This window comes from Eumetopias jubatus, unplaced genomic scaffold (assembly GCF_037043125.1).
Source record: "Eumetopias jubatus isolate StellerSeaLion01/CBP00866 unplaced genomic scaffold, mEumJub1_p1.0 scaffold_8, whole genome shotgun sequence".
Classification (NCBI taxonomy): domain Eukaryota; kingdom Metazoa; phylum Chordata; class Mammalia; order Carnivora; family Otariidae; genus Eumetopias; species Eumetopias jubatus.
The window spans coordinates 67,276,600-67,294,506 of NW_028274814.1; the positions used below are offsets into that span (position 1 = coordinate 67,276,600).

At 38.1% G+C, this 17,907-nt stretch overlaps 1 protein-coding gene across 3 annotated transcripts in view; it reads left to right on the forward strand.

Moving 5' to 3' along the window:
- FGD4 (FYVE, RhoGEF and PH domain containing 4) overlaps positions 1 to 17,907 on the forward strand; it is a 148,807-nt gene that overhangs the window by 94,231 nt on the left and 36,669 nt on the right. For all 3 annotated transcript variants that reach the window (XM_028113200.2, XM_028113202.1, XM_028113201.2), the window contains exons 3-4: positions 3,106 to 3,289; positions 7,844 to 8,351. In XM_028113200.2, coding sequence (XP_027969001.1) covers positions 3,198 to 3,289; positions 7,844 to 8,351 — 600 coding nt within the window. In that variant the 5' untranslated portion in view covers positions 3,106 to 3,197. The remainder of the gene's footprint in view (positions 1 to 3,105; positions 3,290 to 7,843; positions 8,352 to 17,907) is intronic.

Sequence of the window (17,907 nt, forward strand, 5' to 3'; positions counted from 1 at the left end):
TTGGCTTCAGTCACATTGGCTTCCATTGTCTCTAGCTTGGTCTCTACTGGATGGAATACTCTTCCCAAAATAACTCCCTCAACTTCAAGTCTTCTTCAAATCTGAACTTTTCAAAGAGGCCCCCCTTGAATACCGTACTTAATAGAATCTGTAATCTGCCCTTCCCCCCCATTCCCTGCACTCCAGATCCCCTTTATCTTGTTCTTGTATTAGCCCTCCCCCTTTTTTTCTTAGCTCTCACCACCTTCCCATATATGGTTTACTTATTAGGTTTTTTGTTTCTTATCTTTCCTTTTGTTTATTGATAAGATCAAGTACATAGAACTTAAGAGGTATTCAGTAAATATTGAATTAATGAAAAAGTAAAAATTTAAAGAAATCCTGTATTGATATGTAAGAATTTCTTTAAGATATGTATTTTGGAAATGTCAAGTTCCCAATGGTTCTGTTAATTTATATTCCCTCTCAAAATGTATGAGATATCATATTGCTTAATATCCTCCCTGACACTTGATATTGTCAGATTTAAAATTTTTGGTTAACCTGTTGGGGCTGAAGTAGAATCCTATTTTAGATTTAATTTTCATTTCCCTGATTATTAGTGAGGTTGAACACTTACATGCATTGGACTACAGTGAGGAGAAATAGTATGTTGAGTTTCAGACTTGTTAAACGGAGGTGCTGATAGAACTCCTAGGAGATGTCCAGAGAGCATTTGGAAATGTTGACCTCCATAGGGGGTAGAAGATAGAAATGATGAGAGAGGGGCAGGGGAGGGAAAGATGAGAGTCCTTTTTACTCATCAGTTCTGTTTTTTGACCAAAGTACACATTATTTCCCCCTAAGGCAGTGTTTCTGACACTTTAGCCATTCATGTATCATCTTGAGATTTTTGTCATATCCATGTAACATTTGTGCTCTTTTATTTAAAATGTGCGTATTTACTTTATTTTCCATTCGGGTTATCTCCCTTGATGAGATGCCTCCTCTATGCTTCTCAAATAACAGTACCCAATGCCCACTTTTATCAACCTCATTAAACTGTCTCCTCACTAGACTATGAATTCATTGATGACATTAATTTGTTCCTTCATGTATTCCACAAATTTGCCAAGCACTATGTACATGGTTACTGTGAACATATTTGTGATCAAAATAAACTTGTTTCTTAACGCTCACAGAACTCCAGCCTTGTGGAAGAGAAAGCTTTCCATTATAGTATACTTAATATTTTATTTCTGGTTTATTTAATACTATTTATGACTACTTAATCATAGTGATTTATTATAAGCACTTTGGAGAAAAAGTACACAATGCTATGAAACAGTTTGAGGTAAGCATAATTGAAATGGGAAAAGTCAGTGGAGTTATCTCAGAAACTGGCTGATACGTATCATCTTATCTGAGTCTTCTAAGCATCTAACAGTGTCTGATATGTAATAAATAATGTTCACTGAGTAAACTCTAGATGAATAAATAACAATTTTATAACAATTTTTATAGAATTATAAAGAACACATTCACTTCCTTTTTTGAATATTCTAATTAGGAATGTTGAAATTATTCCTAATATTAAAACTTTTTTTTTTTTCCTGTGGGATATTGTCATAGTTTGCTATTTTGGTATACTACACAGGAAATCTTTCCTTAAAATTAACAAATATCACACTTTTATAAGTCCCTTCTTTCTCAGTGGATACTATATTTAATCATCCCCCCTGAGCATTTCTTGGAAAATAACACCATTTCCATAAAAAGAAGCATGCCATTTTTTAATTGGGATTTTCTTCTTGTGTTGAAAGGGAATGAGGTGAATTAATTGTTATACCTGTAGTTTATTGTGATATGCTTTTTCTTTCCTTCTTTGTAAGAATTGGTAATTCACATAGAAATGATGACATCTAAGCCAGTGAGCATCAGGCAACTGTCAGCCGAGTTTATAGAAGAAATGAGATGACTGAAAACCAGGGTAACCAGCTGGGGGAAAATGGGGCATGTGATTAGAGGGAGACATGATTCCCTGCCCTTCCTTGGGAAGTCAGGACAAGGATTTAAAAATAGAAAAACAATGATTTTATTTGATTTGTTTGAACCAGTTATAGAAAAATGCATATGTTATATAATCCTTGACCCAGAATGTTAATCTAAGAGGAAAATTATATTGGTTTTCAAAATTGAAGTAATTCCTGTACTGATAAAGCAAGCACTTAGGGCATATTTTCTCATCTACAGAATTTCTCCTCTGTTAGAGAAATTCCATAGATTTTAATATTTCAGGAAATGATCTGTTAACTGAGGCAAGGACTTACTACTAAGCAAGTAATTTGTGGTGTATTAATAGAAGCCAACTATTAACATAGCAGACAATAATAACAGAACTCCTATAACCCCCTTTTGCTGGTTTTATGATAAGGAGCAATGCTGACAGAGGAAGGAATTAGAGTCTGGGTACCAGTCATAAAATCAGATCAGCCTTATTCCTCCAGGGCAATCACTTAACCACTCTGAACCTTCATAGACCTAAGAGGTGAATAATGCTACCTACCTCAAAGGACTGTAAAGTGAAAAATTTCATCTAAAATCAAATGAGATCAGGTGCTTTTGTTAAATGGGAAGATGCTATAGTAATTACTGTTGTTTGATATTGTTTTGTTGGCTTTTTATGTCTAATTTACTAGCTCTGGATTCTGTTATATTAGCTATTACTCTATAATTAGAAAATCTGTTTTGTAACAAGCAGTGTATCCCTAGGAATTAGTTTCAAATTTAATACTTTCTTTTCTCCATTTAGATAAATAACTGCTATGTTATCTCTAGTAGGCGTTGGAAGGTCATGGCAATATGCAGATCCCTAGATGTTTAGTAAAGCCGTATTTAAAATCACCTAAAATTAAAAGAACCACTTGAATCTTGGAGGTGGGATTTCCACAGGACACAGCAAATGTCCTGGATAAAGATCCCTTGGTTAAGATTCGGTACAAATTTGACAGACTCCTTTATAAAAGTTTGATAATGCTGAAGATTTTTGCACCCAGGCCACCAGTTCCGTTTGTAAGGGAATACATATCAGTGAAATACTGAATTCTTTTAATTCTTTTTCTACAGTGCCTCCAAAGCCATTACGTCTGCAGAATTCACCTTCGTCCAATATACACCAAACCCCCAGGCATAAAGCTTTATCTAGTGAGAAACCAAGGATGGAGGAAGTGAAACCTGCCTCTGCTTCTTGTGTCTCAAAAGAAAAACCCAGTAAGGTATCAGATCTCATCAGTCGCTTTGAAGGAGGCAGGTAAGAGCTAATTCACAATGGGAGAAAGAGGAGGGGTGAAGAAAGCTGTGTGTTGTGTGTGTGTGTTTAAGATGGTAGAGTAATAGATTTTCTAAATCATAAGTATTCTAGGTTTGGTAGGCTTTTAGAAAGAGTAAATTTTTTTAAAAATACTTAAACTTGCCCTAATATGAATTGTCATTTACTCTGTATTCCTGATGTGCAGCACAGTCTCTGCCACCAGCTTTTTCATCACATTGTGTGTCGTATAGATCAACTGATAGGCGCTCTCATTTCCTTTGTATCTACGTATGTCACATTGTGTTATGCCTCAGGGTCATGCCATGGGTAGCTAGATGTCTGGGTTGGGAAAGCAAGAGGTTGTCTCTCCTTGTTTCTCACTTGGCATGTTTGTGGCTGTAATTTCTGCCGGCCTGTGCCGTCTCTGTGGCCTTCTTTCTGACCTACTTTTTATTTAACCTGAGTCTTCGGTATCCATTTAGCCCCCTTCCCCTTCCCCCCCGCCCCCCGGCCCCCGACGCCCTTGTATCATACTAGGTTTTGTGAGGAGACATTGCCAATAGCAAAATAAATGCTAAGTTTCAGTTTTGTGTTTATTAGATATAATTTTATATTCTTTAGTCCTAATGTTTCAAAAAACGTAGGCAAAATATGAATTTCTCACTTGAAGATAAAAATAAACTCCCATAAGTTGCTTTTCTCCTTTATGACCTCAATTGCTTTTTCTTAAAATTCCCATCACTGACATAAATAGAAGTTAAAAAAAAATGTATCAGAAGGATTTTAATTTTCTCTGTCACCAAAAGTTTATATTTAATTAAATGATGTATATAACCTCTCTTTCATACTTGAAGGCAAATATTTCCATTCATTCCAGTGTAATAGTTGGCAATGGTTTCCTGCTAGGTGATTGCATTATTTATTTGCAGGATTTATTGTTATTTACATAGTGGATCATAGCTTGGAAATACTTAGAGAAATCTTCTGAAAATTGTGACCAAGTACAAAACTGCAATGTCCTTCATTTAAAATGAGACTATATTTAGAAACAAGTTCTTGAGAAGAAAAGTAGTTCAGAAGCCTGTCTTCATTTTCATTCCCAATCAGTTGTGGGAACTTGAGTCATAAATATTTAAACTTCAACATCTCTTCCTCTGAAGTGGGAATTTTAATACCTTTGCTATCTTAAATTATAGTAATCTTTACCAGAATTATTTAATTCCACTTTAAATTTTTTTCTTAGGGCAAGTTGATTCAATAGCACAGAGAGTGACCCTTCATATTTGCAGATTCTCAGGGCCATGTCCAATGACTGCATAATATCAGGAAGGACTGTAGCCCTGATCCCTGTCTGTAGTGCATACCAGACTCAGGGGGAGCTGTGGGAAGCCCTTAATGGGTCAGTATTGAAAAGGTTGAGCCTTCTGATTCTCACCATTTTGGTAACCCACCATTTGCATTCCTGTCCATACACAAAATGTACATAGTTTTTCCACATATTAGTACCAGTTTTCTTTTACTCCTTCAGACTTCACAGGTTCAAAGTCATTTTTTGATGCAAAGTTTGAAGGTTGTGTCTAAGGAGAGATGTGTTGTAACCTAGATATTTTAAGCAAATTTATTCTAAGTGCAGATAGAATGTGATGTGAGCATTTTGGCAAATCTGGTGAAGGGGTGTTACTTGTAGCAGAGTCTACTGCCAATATGAAAAATGGTTATATGTTCTTAGTGAGGTATTACCAGTAGGAACTGGCCCTAAAAGTATGTGAATGGGTTAGTGTTGCATTGAGTCTATAGGACTTGAAAGGGAAGTTGTATTTCTCGTCGAGTGATGTCCATGTGCCTACAGTATGCACAGCTTTCAGGTTTTACCCCATTTGTTACAGCTTAAAGTAGCATTTTGAGGAATAGAGATTCAGCAGGCCAAGTTACCACTGTAAACTGACAGGAAGAGAGTGGGATCATAGGTTACCAACTATTAGACTGCACTATTAAGACTATGTATCAGAATTTTGCTCTTTGCAGTAATGCAAGTAACGCTATTATATTAAGATGAGTGATTTGGAGGATGTATTTGGAGCACCTGAATTTTATTATTTATTTATGTATGTAAGTATTACTACGGTCTTTCTTTCTTTTCTTTCTTTTTCTTTCTTCCTTCCTTCCTTTCTTCCTTCCTTCCTTCCTTTCTTCCTTTTCTTTCCTTTTTCCTTTCCTTTTTCCTTCCCTTTCCTTTTTCCTTTCCTTTCCTTTCCTTTCCTTTTTCCTTTTTCCTTTTTCCTTTTTCCTTTCCTTTCCTTTCCACTAATCTTTTTAACCCATGAATGATTTCAGGATTTTAGAAAGAACATCCTGCACAAAACTGAACTCTGGTTTTTCCTAAGGACACTTCAGGGCAAACTGTCTTTCCCCATGGTCTTGTCATCCACAAAACAGCAGGAATATATGTATTGGTTCAACCACTGCTTTTACTGACCTCTCACCACCTTATCTCTATCCCACCTCCATGTGCATGTCCCCTGGAGATCACTTATTACAGGAAATTCTTACCTTTCATCCAAAACAGTCCTTTCCAAAAATCCTAAGCGAGTCTAAAGTTGGTTCAGAGGATCTGCTGAGGATCTTTCTCCTGGGTTTCTGAACACTGATGTGGGGAAGAAAAGGAAGACCATGCCATTTAAATCTCCAAGGACTGCTTGAGAAATCGTCTAGGCCAAGGGTATGCTCCCCTAGAAGGCACATATTAACGGTGGAGTATGTAACACTTACATTGACAACCACCAACTTTTATATATATTGCATTTTCCCTGCCAAATTTTTCCTTCCCTTCCTGTGGTGCTGAGCTTACCATGTCTTTTATTAACTTCCTTGCTGTCTATGGTTATTCTCTGTTTCATTCTCCATTCCAGATCAGCAGTGTCTGGGAGGAGTAGAATGAATAGAGAAGGTAACTCACATCTGAGCACTGTCCATGGACTGTACTGTTGTGTCCTCTAGCCCGTAACCTCTATCGGCACCGGGGAAGAGGCTAGACGTGGACTTTCTTCCCACATTCTGTATGCAGGCTACTCACCTGCTCCTCCTTCCCTCCTTCATGTTCTAGTGTGTCACAGTATGGGCTTAAGACCATGGAGTTAGAATCAGACTTCAGGGTCAGACTCTAGCAGTATCATTTCTTAGCCATGTGACATCACCTCATTATGCAAGTTTCTAAGCTTCAATTTCTCTATTTTGGGGTCCTGTTTTAGAATGATTATGAAGTTGAAACAAATAATGTAAAGAATACCATGTATTTTCCATCACTTAATAAATGCTAGCTGCTGTTATTGAGTGACTCTCATGATCACCATTACAGTTACAGTTACTCTTTATTGATCCCTGAGCACTTTCCATATGCTCAGCACTGTGCTACGAAGTGGGAAGAAAGCAGAGAACAAGATAGGCACGGTCTACACCCTCCCAGAGTATTAGTCTGTATTTGTTTTGTCTCCTTATTAGGTCATAGGAATCTCTCCAAGACTGGAGCCCAGAGATTTCTGTTTTTCCTCCCCGGAATCCTAGATTAAAATGTTATGCAAATATTTATATAGGGACGTTGTAATATATTGGCAGTTAGGTTCTATTGGGTTATATATAATATCAAGTAATAAGGGCTTTAAGGAAAACTAAAACAAGATGTGTAGTTCATGGTAGAGTGCACTTGTAATACATAGAATAATCCAAGAAAGCCTCTTTGAGGTGACATCTGAGCAGAATCCTGAATGATGGGAAGGAGTCAGCCACACCGATGTCTTGGGGAAGGTTGTCCTGGGCAGAGAGAACGGCAGCTGCAGAGACCCTTAGATGCATGCATTGGCTGGTTGGGGGTGTGGGAACAGCAGGGAGACAGGAGTGCCAAGAGACAGTGAGTGAGGACAAACGGAACTGAACGGGGCCAGGGCAAGTAGGGGCTCGTGTGTACAGACTCCTAGGTCGGGGGCAGGATGCCAGATTTACCTTCTAAGTGTACAGGGTGCCCTCCGAGAGTTCGACTTCTGTGGTCGACCTGGAGAGACTGGATTTGAGAGGATGGGGGCTGGGAGCAGAGAGGTTGGTTAGGTTACGGCCGCAGGGGGTAACAACGTTTCTGAGAATGTATTCTGCTCTCTAAACAGAAATAACCTTTGATTTCTAACCTGTTCATAAATTGGGATCTGACGATACTTGTTTTTAAAATGTATGAAAGTAAAAATCTTGGGAAAAGATGGCTTTCACTCTAAATAGTTCTCACATCTCAGTCCTTACTGATGAGCGATATTGACACACAGCACAAGGAAATGTTCCAGACCCTATAGCAAATGCTCAGTCTTACCATCTTTACTTAAATATTTACTTAAGTGTGTGTAACATCCCAAGAGACTGAGAGCTATGCCCAACTATTCCAATCCATGTTTCTAAAACCATCAGAGGAAAAGTCTTTATGAAATATCTCCTTTCAATTGGAATAAGCTGGTCTGTCTTCTAGAACTTTTCCATGCCAGTGTTTACATACTTCTTTTGTATTTTATCTTTTAGCACATTATCAAATTACAGTGATTTGAAGAAAGACTCTGGTGTGAACCTGAATGTTCCTAGAACCCCAGGAAGGCATGGACTGACAACCACCCCTCAGCAAAAACTCCTCTCCTCACACCCACCACCGAAGCCGGAAAATGACGCAGATCCAACTCAGGGTGTACAGACTGGTGTGGCTAATGGTGTGATGGCAGCACCAAACCAGATGGAATGTGAGGAGGATAAAGTGGCCACTCGTAGCCCAGAAACTCCAGAAACCTCTGAACCCTTGCATGCTGTGAACTTAGTGAACGGAGAAGGAGGGGATGAAGCGACCACAGGCCCTGCATCCCCCACAGCAAAGGACTATGATGGAAATGTTTCTGACAGTAGCTGCAGGACTGCCAGGGTCAGCCAGGTGCTCCCCCTAGAAGAAGAAAGGGCGGACACAGAAGCCAAGGTACAAGAGCGGGAAGATGGAGAAAGCCCTCTGGAACTGGACCAGCTGGACCAGCACCATGAGATGAAGGTAAAGCATGAGACTGGCTCATAAGTAGGAAGAAGCACCAACTGTTCCACTGTTTTTAAAACTCTACTTAATAGCACCCATGAAATGAATGAGTCAGATCACCCACACTGCCAGTTAAACAATTTTTAAACTTTAGCTGCTAATGGATGTTTCCCCTACTCTATGAGGAAATATTTCACTTTTTCTGGTGTAGTTTCTGTTGATCTTTCTATTATGATTTCAAGAGTCAGAACATTCTGAAGACTTTAATATAGGAAAACCACAAGCTTGTTTTTTTTTTTACTTAGGAAGAAAATGTTCTTTGTTGCTCTAGATATTAGGGCTACATCCCTAATATTTATGACCTAAGCAAGAGGAAATTGTATAATTTTTGCTTTTCACACATTTCTAGTCTAGACCTGGAAGAGTAACTTGCACCAGCAGATGTTTCATTTAAGGACATAAATATGAAAGTATTCACAAATTATTCAACAGATTGTAACCGTAACTCTTTCCAGGCTTCTGATTATTTTTTTTTTTAATTTCTAATTAGTATAGTTTTAAAACAATCTACTTCATCTTGGATTTAGAAGCCTCTTTAAAGATCATCTTAGTTAAGCAGTTCATTTATAGAAGTAGAGACAGTTCCAGAAAGCTGAAGTGATTTTTCAGGTCACAATAATAGCCTGGGGGGCGCCTGGGTGGCTCAGGCGTTAAGCGTCTGCCTTCGGCTCAGGTCATGATCCCAGGGTCCTGGGATCAAGCCCCGCATTGGGCTCCCTGCTCGGCAAGAAGCCTGCTTCTCCCTCTCCCATTCCCCCTGCCTGTGTTCCCTCTCTCGCTGTGTCTCTCTCTGTCAAATAAATAAATAAAATCTTAAAAAAAGTAATAATAGCCTGGACCCTTGGTGCCCTGACTCACAGGCCAGTATTGTGTCCCTCATGCAAAAAAATCACAAACTTAAGTGTGTAAATGCAGGAAATATCCACAAATACAGCATCCATGAGTAATGTCCTGGAGAGAGGGGAGGCTGTGGCAAACTAGAAGTTCAGATTGTTTCTAAAGAGGGCAGCAGTTCAGTGAAACTGCTTCAATGGCATATCTGCCCGGGTGCAAAATCTCAGCTTACAAGGAGCTGATTTGCTGGTGAGATTTGTTCATAATTTACCTGGGCGACAGAGAAGCTTTGATACAATTCTAGGAACAAGACCACTGCATTTATATTCTTTATTCCTCTCAATATGGTGTTTTGGAAGAATTAATAAATACAGCTTTTACAAAGTACCTGGAATTTCTCAGATCAAAGGTGCAATATCAGCATCATTATACAGTTCCCTGGAAGAGAAAGTTGTTTATGTCTCTGAGGACCAAAAAAAAAAAAAAAAAGTTCCCAGTGCTCAGTTTCTCTTTTCAATTATAAATAACAATCTGTGTAGGAGAGTTGAGAATTGAAAATTTGGCAATTATAGGAAAATCTGTAAATGACAAATCCAAGTTCTAAATTTATTTAGGATTTTTTTATGGTGCCGTGACTTAAGTGGCATTAACATAGGGAGAAATTCAAAAGGACTAATACTAAAATCAGAGTAAAAAGTGATTGATGTCTGACAACTTTAACTAAAATGAAACCCACGTTATGGTACAATTTTTACTAACCCTGAAAAAGGTCCCAAATAAACAAAAAGCCAGGGATTTATTTTCTTCCAGTTAGTGAATATATTTTAAATACTGACTATCAGGCAGAGAAAGTTTAAATGAGAGTGGGTGGAAGAAAAGTGAGTCATACTTGGTAACGTTATCTGAAACATTAAAGAGACAGGACATTGCAAAGTGAATCTCTTCACTACATCTTGATGGTAGTGGTAGATTTTAGTGCCGCTGTGCTTGAACCATGATGAACAGAAGAGGTTAGAATCAAGAAGCTCAAGACTCGTACATTTGTGCTTTAATAGTTGGGATGATGCCACCAGCAAGTATTTATAAAACAGTAAGAGCTATTCTTATTAATATTTTCATTGGTAATGCCTGTGGTTGCTGGGTAGTACTTTTTTTTTCCTGTCCTGTATTATTATCTGTACATTCTCATAGATGAGTGGTGTTTGGTTTGGGAGAGACTTAAATAGGGGCTTTCTTGTTAAGCTAGTGCAATGAAGTACTACAGCTGGCCTTTCTCCTATACGAAATATAAGTAGCGGATGGCACATGCTGAATCTAGGAACAAAAATGCAATTTTCTCTACAGAGCTATTGATACAAAGACACCACATGTGTCTTTCATCTAAAAGGGAATATTAGGGGGGTACCTGGGTAGCTCAATCCATTAAGCTCTGCCTTCGGCTCAGGTCACAGTCCCAGGGTCCTGGGATTGAGCCCCAAATTTGGCTCCCTGCTCAGCGGGGAACCTGCGTCTCTTCCTCTCCCTCTCCCTGCTACTCCCCCTGTTTATGTGCTGTCTCCCCCTTCTCCGTCAAATAAATAAATAAGTAAATAAATTTTTTTAAAAAATAAATAAAAGCGAGGATTAGGATTTAATTTCTACACAGTGATATGTTCTCCTTTGTTGCTCTGGTTGGTGACTGTTACATTGCCTTTGTTCAAATATGCAAACATAAATGTTAGTAACGTTAAGATGGTAAATTTTATGTTATATATATTTTGTCACAGCTAAAAACGAAAAATGAAATGTTAAAAATAAGTTAGTAGCATGTAGTAGAACCATTGGAACCAGGACGTTTTGGTGCTGCTTCTGGCTTGTCCACTAACTAGTGGTATGACCTTAAACAAATCAAATAAATTATTTGTGCTTTTAGTTAAAGAGTATTAACTGGGTGTGATCATAAAGCCCTTTTCAGTGGTAATGTAATAATAATTTTTTGCTGTTGTTTATGGGTATCTTCCTTTGTTAGCATAGCCCATGTTGTCAGCGGCCTCTTGAACTGTCTAATGTGTCGAACCTCTTAAGATACAAAGGAATATCTGGGTTTCACTATGCAAACAACTGAAAAAAATTACTTCACTCTTTATATAATTCAATGCAGAGACTTACATCACAATAGTCTTAGCTAAGTTTAAACAGGTATTAAATGTAATGGCTATTTCTTAAATGCCCGCCAAGAATGGGAGAAGGAGGGATTGGAGGATGGAGTAGGAGCAGAGTAGACTCACAGAGATTGTTCAGAAAAGCAGATGCACATTAAAATAGATCTTGAACAGTCATTGTTAATAATGAGAACTGACTTGAAAATCGTCTCAGTTTATACATAACTGATGTACTGATTTACTGATACCTGATGTATTGTGATCAAGAATCGCTTCAGTGGTGAATGCAGAATATTGTTACTTTTACTACATGAAAGATAATACCTACCTCATTGAAACTCTTGTCCTTACATACTTTAGCAAAGCTACGCTTTTCCAATATTTAAACTTTTTGAAGCATCTGGGATCTAGAATATAACCAGGCACCTCAAAATAAGCAGATAGTTTTGTGTTGTTTTTTTTTTGAACCTCTGACCTAAAGGAAAATTGTGAGCACTTTGTGACACTTTAGCTCTTACCCATAAGGTGTTATCAGTATCTTTAAATTAAGGTTAATTATGTATTACAAGAGATTAAAAGACTGAAGTCTACTAAGGAGGAGATGTCATTAGAAGGAAATCTTAAAACCCCTAAGAGACAGGGTGCAGGAAACTGTCACATGTGTCTGCATACTTGAGGGCATCAGGGGTAACAGTATTATAATCCTGTTTGGCATGACAAATTTGGGTTATCATAAATAGCTTAACTATATTAAAAGACTCAGGTAAATGGGTCAGGACATTTTAGTATGAATTTCATTTAAAAATGGTTATTTTTTTTTCTCAGATTTGTGTGCTTCAGTGGGTAAGCTTCATTAGAAATGCATTAATGTGGAGTGCATTCATTGATTATGCCATATAATAAACACTTCTTTTTATAGTTTTCATGAGCCTTTTAATATCCAAGGTATACTTTAACAGGTTTTATTTGTAGATCTTCCCTAGACTTACTAGTGTTTCCTTCCTCTGTATTTCATATTGTAAGCCAAATATAAACAATGCAGATGTATGGTTTCTAAGACTAAAGTTGATAGAAATTACGAATCTGCTATTGGCAACATAATAATAAATCTAATAATAGCAGTTTTATCAAGAATATTAGACACCTTTTAAATTAATCCTTCATTTCACCAAAAATGAAAGAAATTATATAATAAAGTGAGGAATTGATGAAGATAGAAATTTGATACAACTGATAGAGAATTGACAACCTGGAGATTTGTAGAAACATTTTTTTAAAAAAACTTAAATTTTTTTCTAGTGCCTTCTTTTTATGACCATTTTACTTATGTTTTAACATAAGCCTTGAGAGTTTATAACCTTTGAACATACTCAAAAATTAAGAAGATAATAATCTCGTAAGGAAGAGAATGACAGAGAATCAAATTCAGAAGTACTGCAAATAGAAAACCAATGCTGTAATCCAGGTTAACTCACTTTCCTTTTTTTCCCTTTAATTTCACTTAATTGTGAATCTTAACACTGTTGATTTTGCAGGATGTAATGTGAGGTATCAGAGTTTTCTGAGAGTTAAAACATAATGCTAAGCTTGATTTTCTCTTCTTTATGATGGGCTACAAGTTCCTTTTTGTGAGGCTTTAAATTTCTTTCCCTTTACTTCTTGAAAAATAGAGGGGGACAGCTGTTGAGATCATGTTAGACTTGAAGACAAATAGTAAGTTACTCCTTAGCTATTTCCTCTCTTGTCAACTCAGCTTCCATTCCAGGAATGTGAAAGACAGCAGAAGCAATGGAATCATCCAGCTTCACTAATCAGTCTTTGTTATTGCTAGTATCACAGTGAAAGTTCTCACTGAAGTTGTAGGAGTTTTAAAGCAACATGTTGAATAACAGAAAAGTTGTCTCACTAACCATATGGATTGGATAGTTCATAAAAGTCTTGAGGATAGCTTTTCTTTATTCACTTAGAACTGATAGGTGAATTTAGAAAGTTCTTTATTTTGTGGAGACTCCATTTAGTATATTGGAAAGGTATAAAAAAGTATAATGAGAAAAAATGAACTTCAGAGAGCCTGTACCTGAAAAAAATACCTGTTCCATTTGTAAATTCAGTGTGTGGGGCTTACTGTGCTAGGTGCTAGAAACAAATGAACAAGACACACCATGCCTCCAAAGCCTCGGTCTACCCAGTAGGGAGACATAAGTAAATCCCCATGCTATGTGGTGTGATCTGTGCTTCGCAAACACAGATGAGGAATTACCTGTGCCTGGGGGAGGGCTGGTTGAGGGGCAGACTGCTGAGAAGCAGTTGAATTTAACTTGAAGCAAAGTGATGGGGAGGTTGTGGGTAGTTGAGAATGGATGGGAATGGGGTGAGGTAGGGAGGAGCAGCTGTATCTAGTCAGAGACAAGTGAATAGATGCCATATTTGTGGGCGTTTCTGGCCCAATAAGAAGAGGCCAGAGGGCTAGAGAATTGTGTGAGGGGTAGAAGGATAGGTTTAAAAAGAAAATATAAGCTAAGGACAAATGGCAGTGGGTTTGTATGCCTAACCTGTGTCTTTTTCCCCTGAAAACAGTGGATTTTTAAAATTGTGATAAAAATTAATAATCCTCATAGAAAATCAAGAAAATGCATTAAAGCATAGAAAATACAAATATCACCCATATTTCCAAAGAGAGCTGCTTTGGTATTTAACATTCCAACTTGTTTTTCTGAGCTGATATTTGAAAAAAAAATTTTTTTTTCAATTGCCTAATGTATGGTAGTTCTGCATCCTGTTTTGTAGGATTAAACATAGGTGTTTTCCTGTGTTATTTCAAACTTTCCATAAGCCTAATACTATCTGGCCTCTGAGGCACTTAATTAAAGCATGGAAGTGACATGATTATTCATCTGTGGATTTTAGAAAAATGAGTCAGATGAAAGGAAAACAGATGGAGCAGTTGTAAGCAACTGCAGTAATCCAGGTGCGAGAGGATGAGGTCCTGGACGGATGCGGTGCAGGGTTAGCACAAGGAAAAGAGATTTCTGAGGGCCTCCTGATGGAGGTAGGGAATGAGTCATGTTCAACTCCTAGCTTGGATGAAGTGGCAGATGGTGTATCACTTACTGAACTACAAGAGAATGGAAGGAGCAGTGTATTTGGAGGGTGAACATTTAACTGGATTTAGACATACTAAATTTGAGGGACTTATGGATTGTCCTCATGAAGATGTCTCAAACAAAAATGGAATACTCTGGAGACGTTACAGTCTATTGGTTAAGGATGAAGACTTTAGAATTAAAAGAGAAGAATTCATACCCCAGCTTTGTCACTTACCAGCTAGGTGACCTCAGACTTGGTACTTTAACAGAATTCGGCAGGTCTTGGTTTCTTAATACGTTTTTTTTTTTAAAGATTTTATTTATTTATTTGAGAGAGAGAGAATGAGAGATAGCACGAGAGGGAAGAGGGTCAGAGGGAGAAGCAGACTCCCTGCTGAGCAGGGAGCCCAATGTGGGACTCGATCCCGGGACTCCAGGATCATGACCTGAGCCGAAGGCAGTCGCTTAACCAACTGAGCCATGCAGGTGCCCGATTTCTTAATATGTTAATGAAATAATTGAGGTGGCAGACAGGAAGGAACATAATTGTGTTTGGAATGTTGGGAGAGGTAGAGTTGCTAATTAGGTTAGTTTTGTATACTGAGTTTATGGCATCTGTAGTACATCCATTTGGAGATATTAATTAAGCAAGTGGAAATACGGATCTGGAGCTCAGGAAAGAGGATAAGAATGTAAGAGGATGTACATAAGGGTGTGATTAATATTGCCAAAATAGAACGTGCAGGAACAGGAAGAAAGGCAAGGACTGAGCTGTGGAGAGCACAAACATAATCAAAAGGGGAACATAGTGAGTTGTGTGAGAGGAAAAAGAAGAGAGAGCAAATCATGAGAACCACAGGATTTGGGGGAGGGGGCACAGGATTATTGGTGGGCTTATAAGGATGGTCACCATTTAGAATTTGAAACTAGGAGTTAGTCTGGAGGCCTTGGCCTTACTGGGACATTATAGCTAACTAGCTCAGAGAACCTGGGTAACAGAATTAAATGCAGTACATTTATATTGCACATATACTATTTGCAAAGTACTGCAGAAAATACAAAGAGGAAACAGCTGAAAAGGAGTATTGAGGTATATAACCATTATATAAGAGGTAAAGGGGAAAAGAGAACTCAAAGATAAAGTCAAGGTTCAGAGCATGGCTGAGAGGGTGAATTCTTCCTTGTTAGCATAAATCGAGAAGTGGGGAGAGACTGGAACTCAGTGAGTGAGGTACTAGCACTACAGTGTAGAGGTGACTCTTAGGCTGGGTGCTAAATGTGTCAGTTTGGGAAGTGCCCCCATAGAGGCCAGTGAGGTAGCCTCAAGGGGTTGAGGACAATGGAGAAGGTTAGCTCTCCTCGTGACTTGTGACTAAGATTCTGAGGGCCAGGATCAAAGGTAGCGGGCATAATCAACAGTCTCCCCAGCATTGCTGAGTGGCCTGAAACTTAAGAAAGAGAAGATCAGATTTGCAGTGGGAATGAGGCAAGGTCTGCAAATCAGCAGTACCAAGAGAACAGGGAGATAATGGAGTCAAAGATGGAGTTTAACAGAATGTTGACATGAATCAGGAGGTTTGGGAAAGCGAGGTATTTGGAGGTCACAATGCATATAAAGATGCTGTTTGGCATGGGTGGGAGAGAAATGAAAAGACCAGATCTTAAAACACAGCAGTTGTTGTATGTGGCTTACAACAAAACAAAACAAAACAAAAAACAATATACCATAACCTGGTGGTCAAGAAGACAGGCTTAAGAGCCAGACTTTCTAGGTTTGCAACCCAGCTCAGCCACTTACCAGTTGTATGACCTCGAGCAGGTCACTTAAATCTCTCTGTACCTTAGTTTCTTCATCTGCAACATGGAAATAATTATACCTATCTCATAAGGTTATTACGAGGCAAAGATCATTGAATCATTGTAAAGGATTGAGAACAGTGCCTTAAAACATAATGTGAGCTGTCTGTTAGTTAAACAAAATAAAGTTCTGTTTCCTCATCTGTAAGTCAGGATGAACAGACTCATGACCTGAAATATCCCTTGATAGATCCAAAGTTCAGCATATCCTGCCAGGTGAGTATTCCAGCAGCTGTCGGTTCCGTGTTAAGCTGACGTGCTCCTTTGCAGGATGCACAGAGATAATTTTGCATGCCACTTCCTTTTTAACCCTGGTTTCCTATATTTTGTTTGTTTCTCTTACTTGAGGACCATAGGTTATTTCCACATAGTACAGTCACTTATATGCACAACGTTTTAACTTTAGGGAACTATCATCAGAAATACTTTTGTTACATAATTACTTTGATGGTCTGCCTAGATTTGGGATAGGTTAATTCACTTATTGATTGTGAGCATATGTTAAATAATTCTTTGTGCCTTAATTTCTGCAAAAGGCAAAGGACAGTTTAGTCTAATATATACTAAATTGGGTATAAGAAGAACAAAGTTCTCTCTTTGCTACCACTTACTTCCTGTCTGATCTTATGCAAGTAACTGAATTGTCCTTCTCAGTGTAAGCTCTCTCTTGCCCTTCTCCCTACCCTATCTCGAAAGGATATAATGTAAACCTTCTGATTAAAAGTTCTCACTTGGCTATTCTCCTGTTTTGAACTGAATAAATAGTATAGATAGGACATCAGATTGGAAAAATATTGGTGCTGGGTTGAAAGTAGGCTTGGACTGTGCACCCAAAGCTTCCTGAAAGATCATGCTGAAGTAATAAACTATTTATTCTTGTGATACTATACAATGAAGCCCTGGGAGGGGAATAATGTGTGTGTATCATAGTATTCTTTTTCCTGTAATGTGAACCTGGTGATAAATTTCTTGCTGATTACAGATCTTCCCTGAGACCATGTGACCTTCCTTATGGCATTATTACATGATCTTAATTGAACACAAAATCTGTATTTTATTCCCTTTCTCATTTTCTTGTCACATAAATCCACAGGGACTTCTCTTAAAGAGCTCTAACAAAGCAAGAACTTTATTTTCACAGACCAAGATTTGAATCCTGGTTCAGTCACTTCCTAACTATATGATTTGGGGCAGGTTACCCATCCTCATTAAGACACTGCTTCCTCATCTATAAAATGGGAGGAAAATGATACCTGCTTCACAGGGTATTAGTAGGATTCCACTAGATAATTCATGTGAAGCACATACAGTAGTGTCTAGCACACGGTAAGTACTCTCTAAATGGTCGGGGCTGTCATTGTCTCTCACTTGTGATAGCCTCCCTTAACTTCCCTGTTCTTCAGTATAATGAGAAAAAAATCTGTACAATTCTGGAATATTGGAATGACGGTGTCAAGACATGTTAGAGACTTTAAGATGCTTTTTGAGATGATAGGCCAATTATGTGACATTCAAATATCATTCTGATCTCATTTTAAATTATCACCTGGAGCCATATGGGAGACTTTAATGTCTAGGAAGGTCAAAGTGTTGATG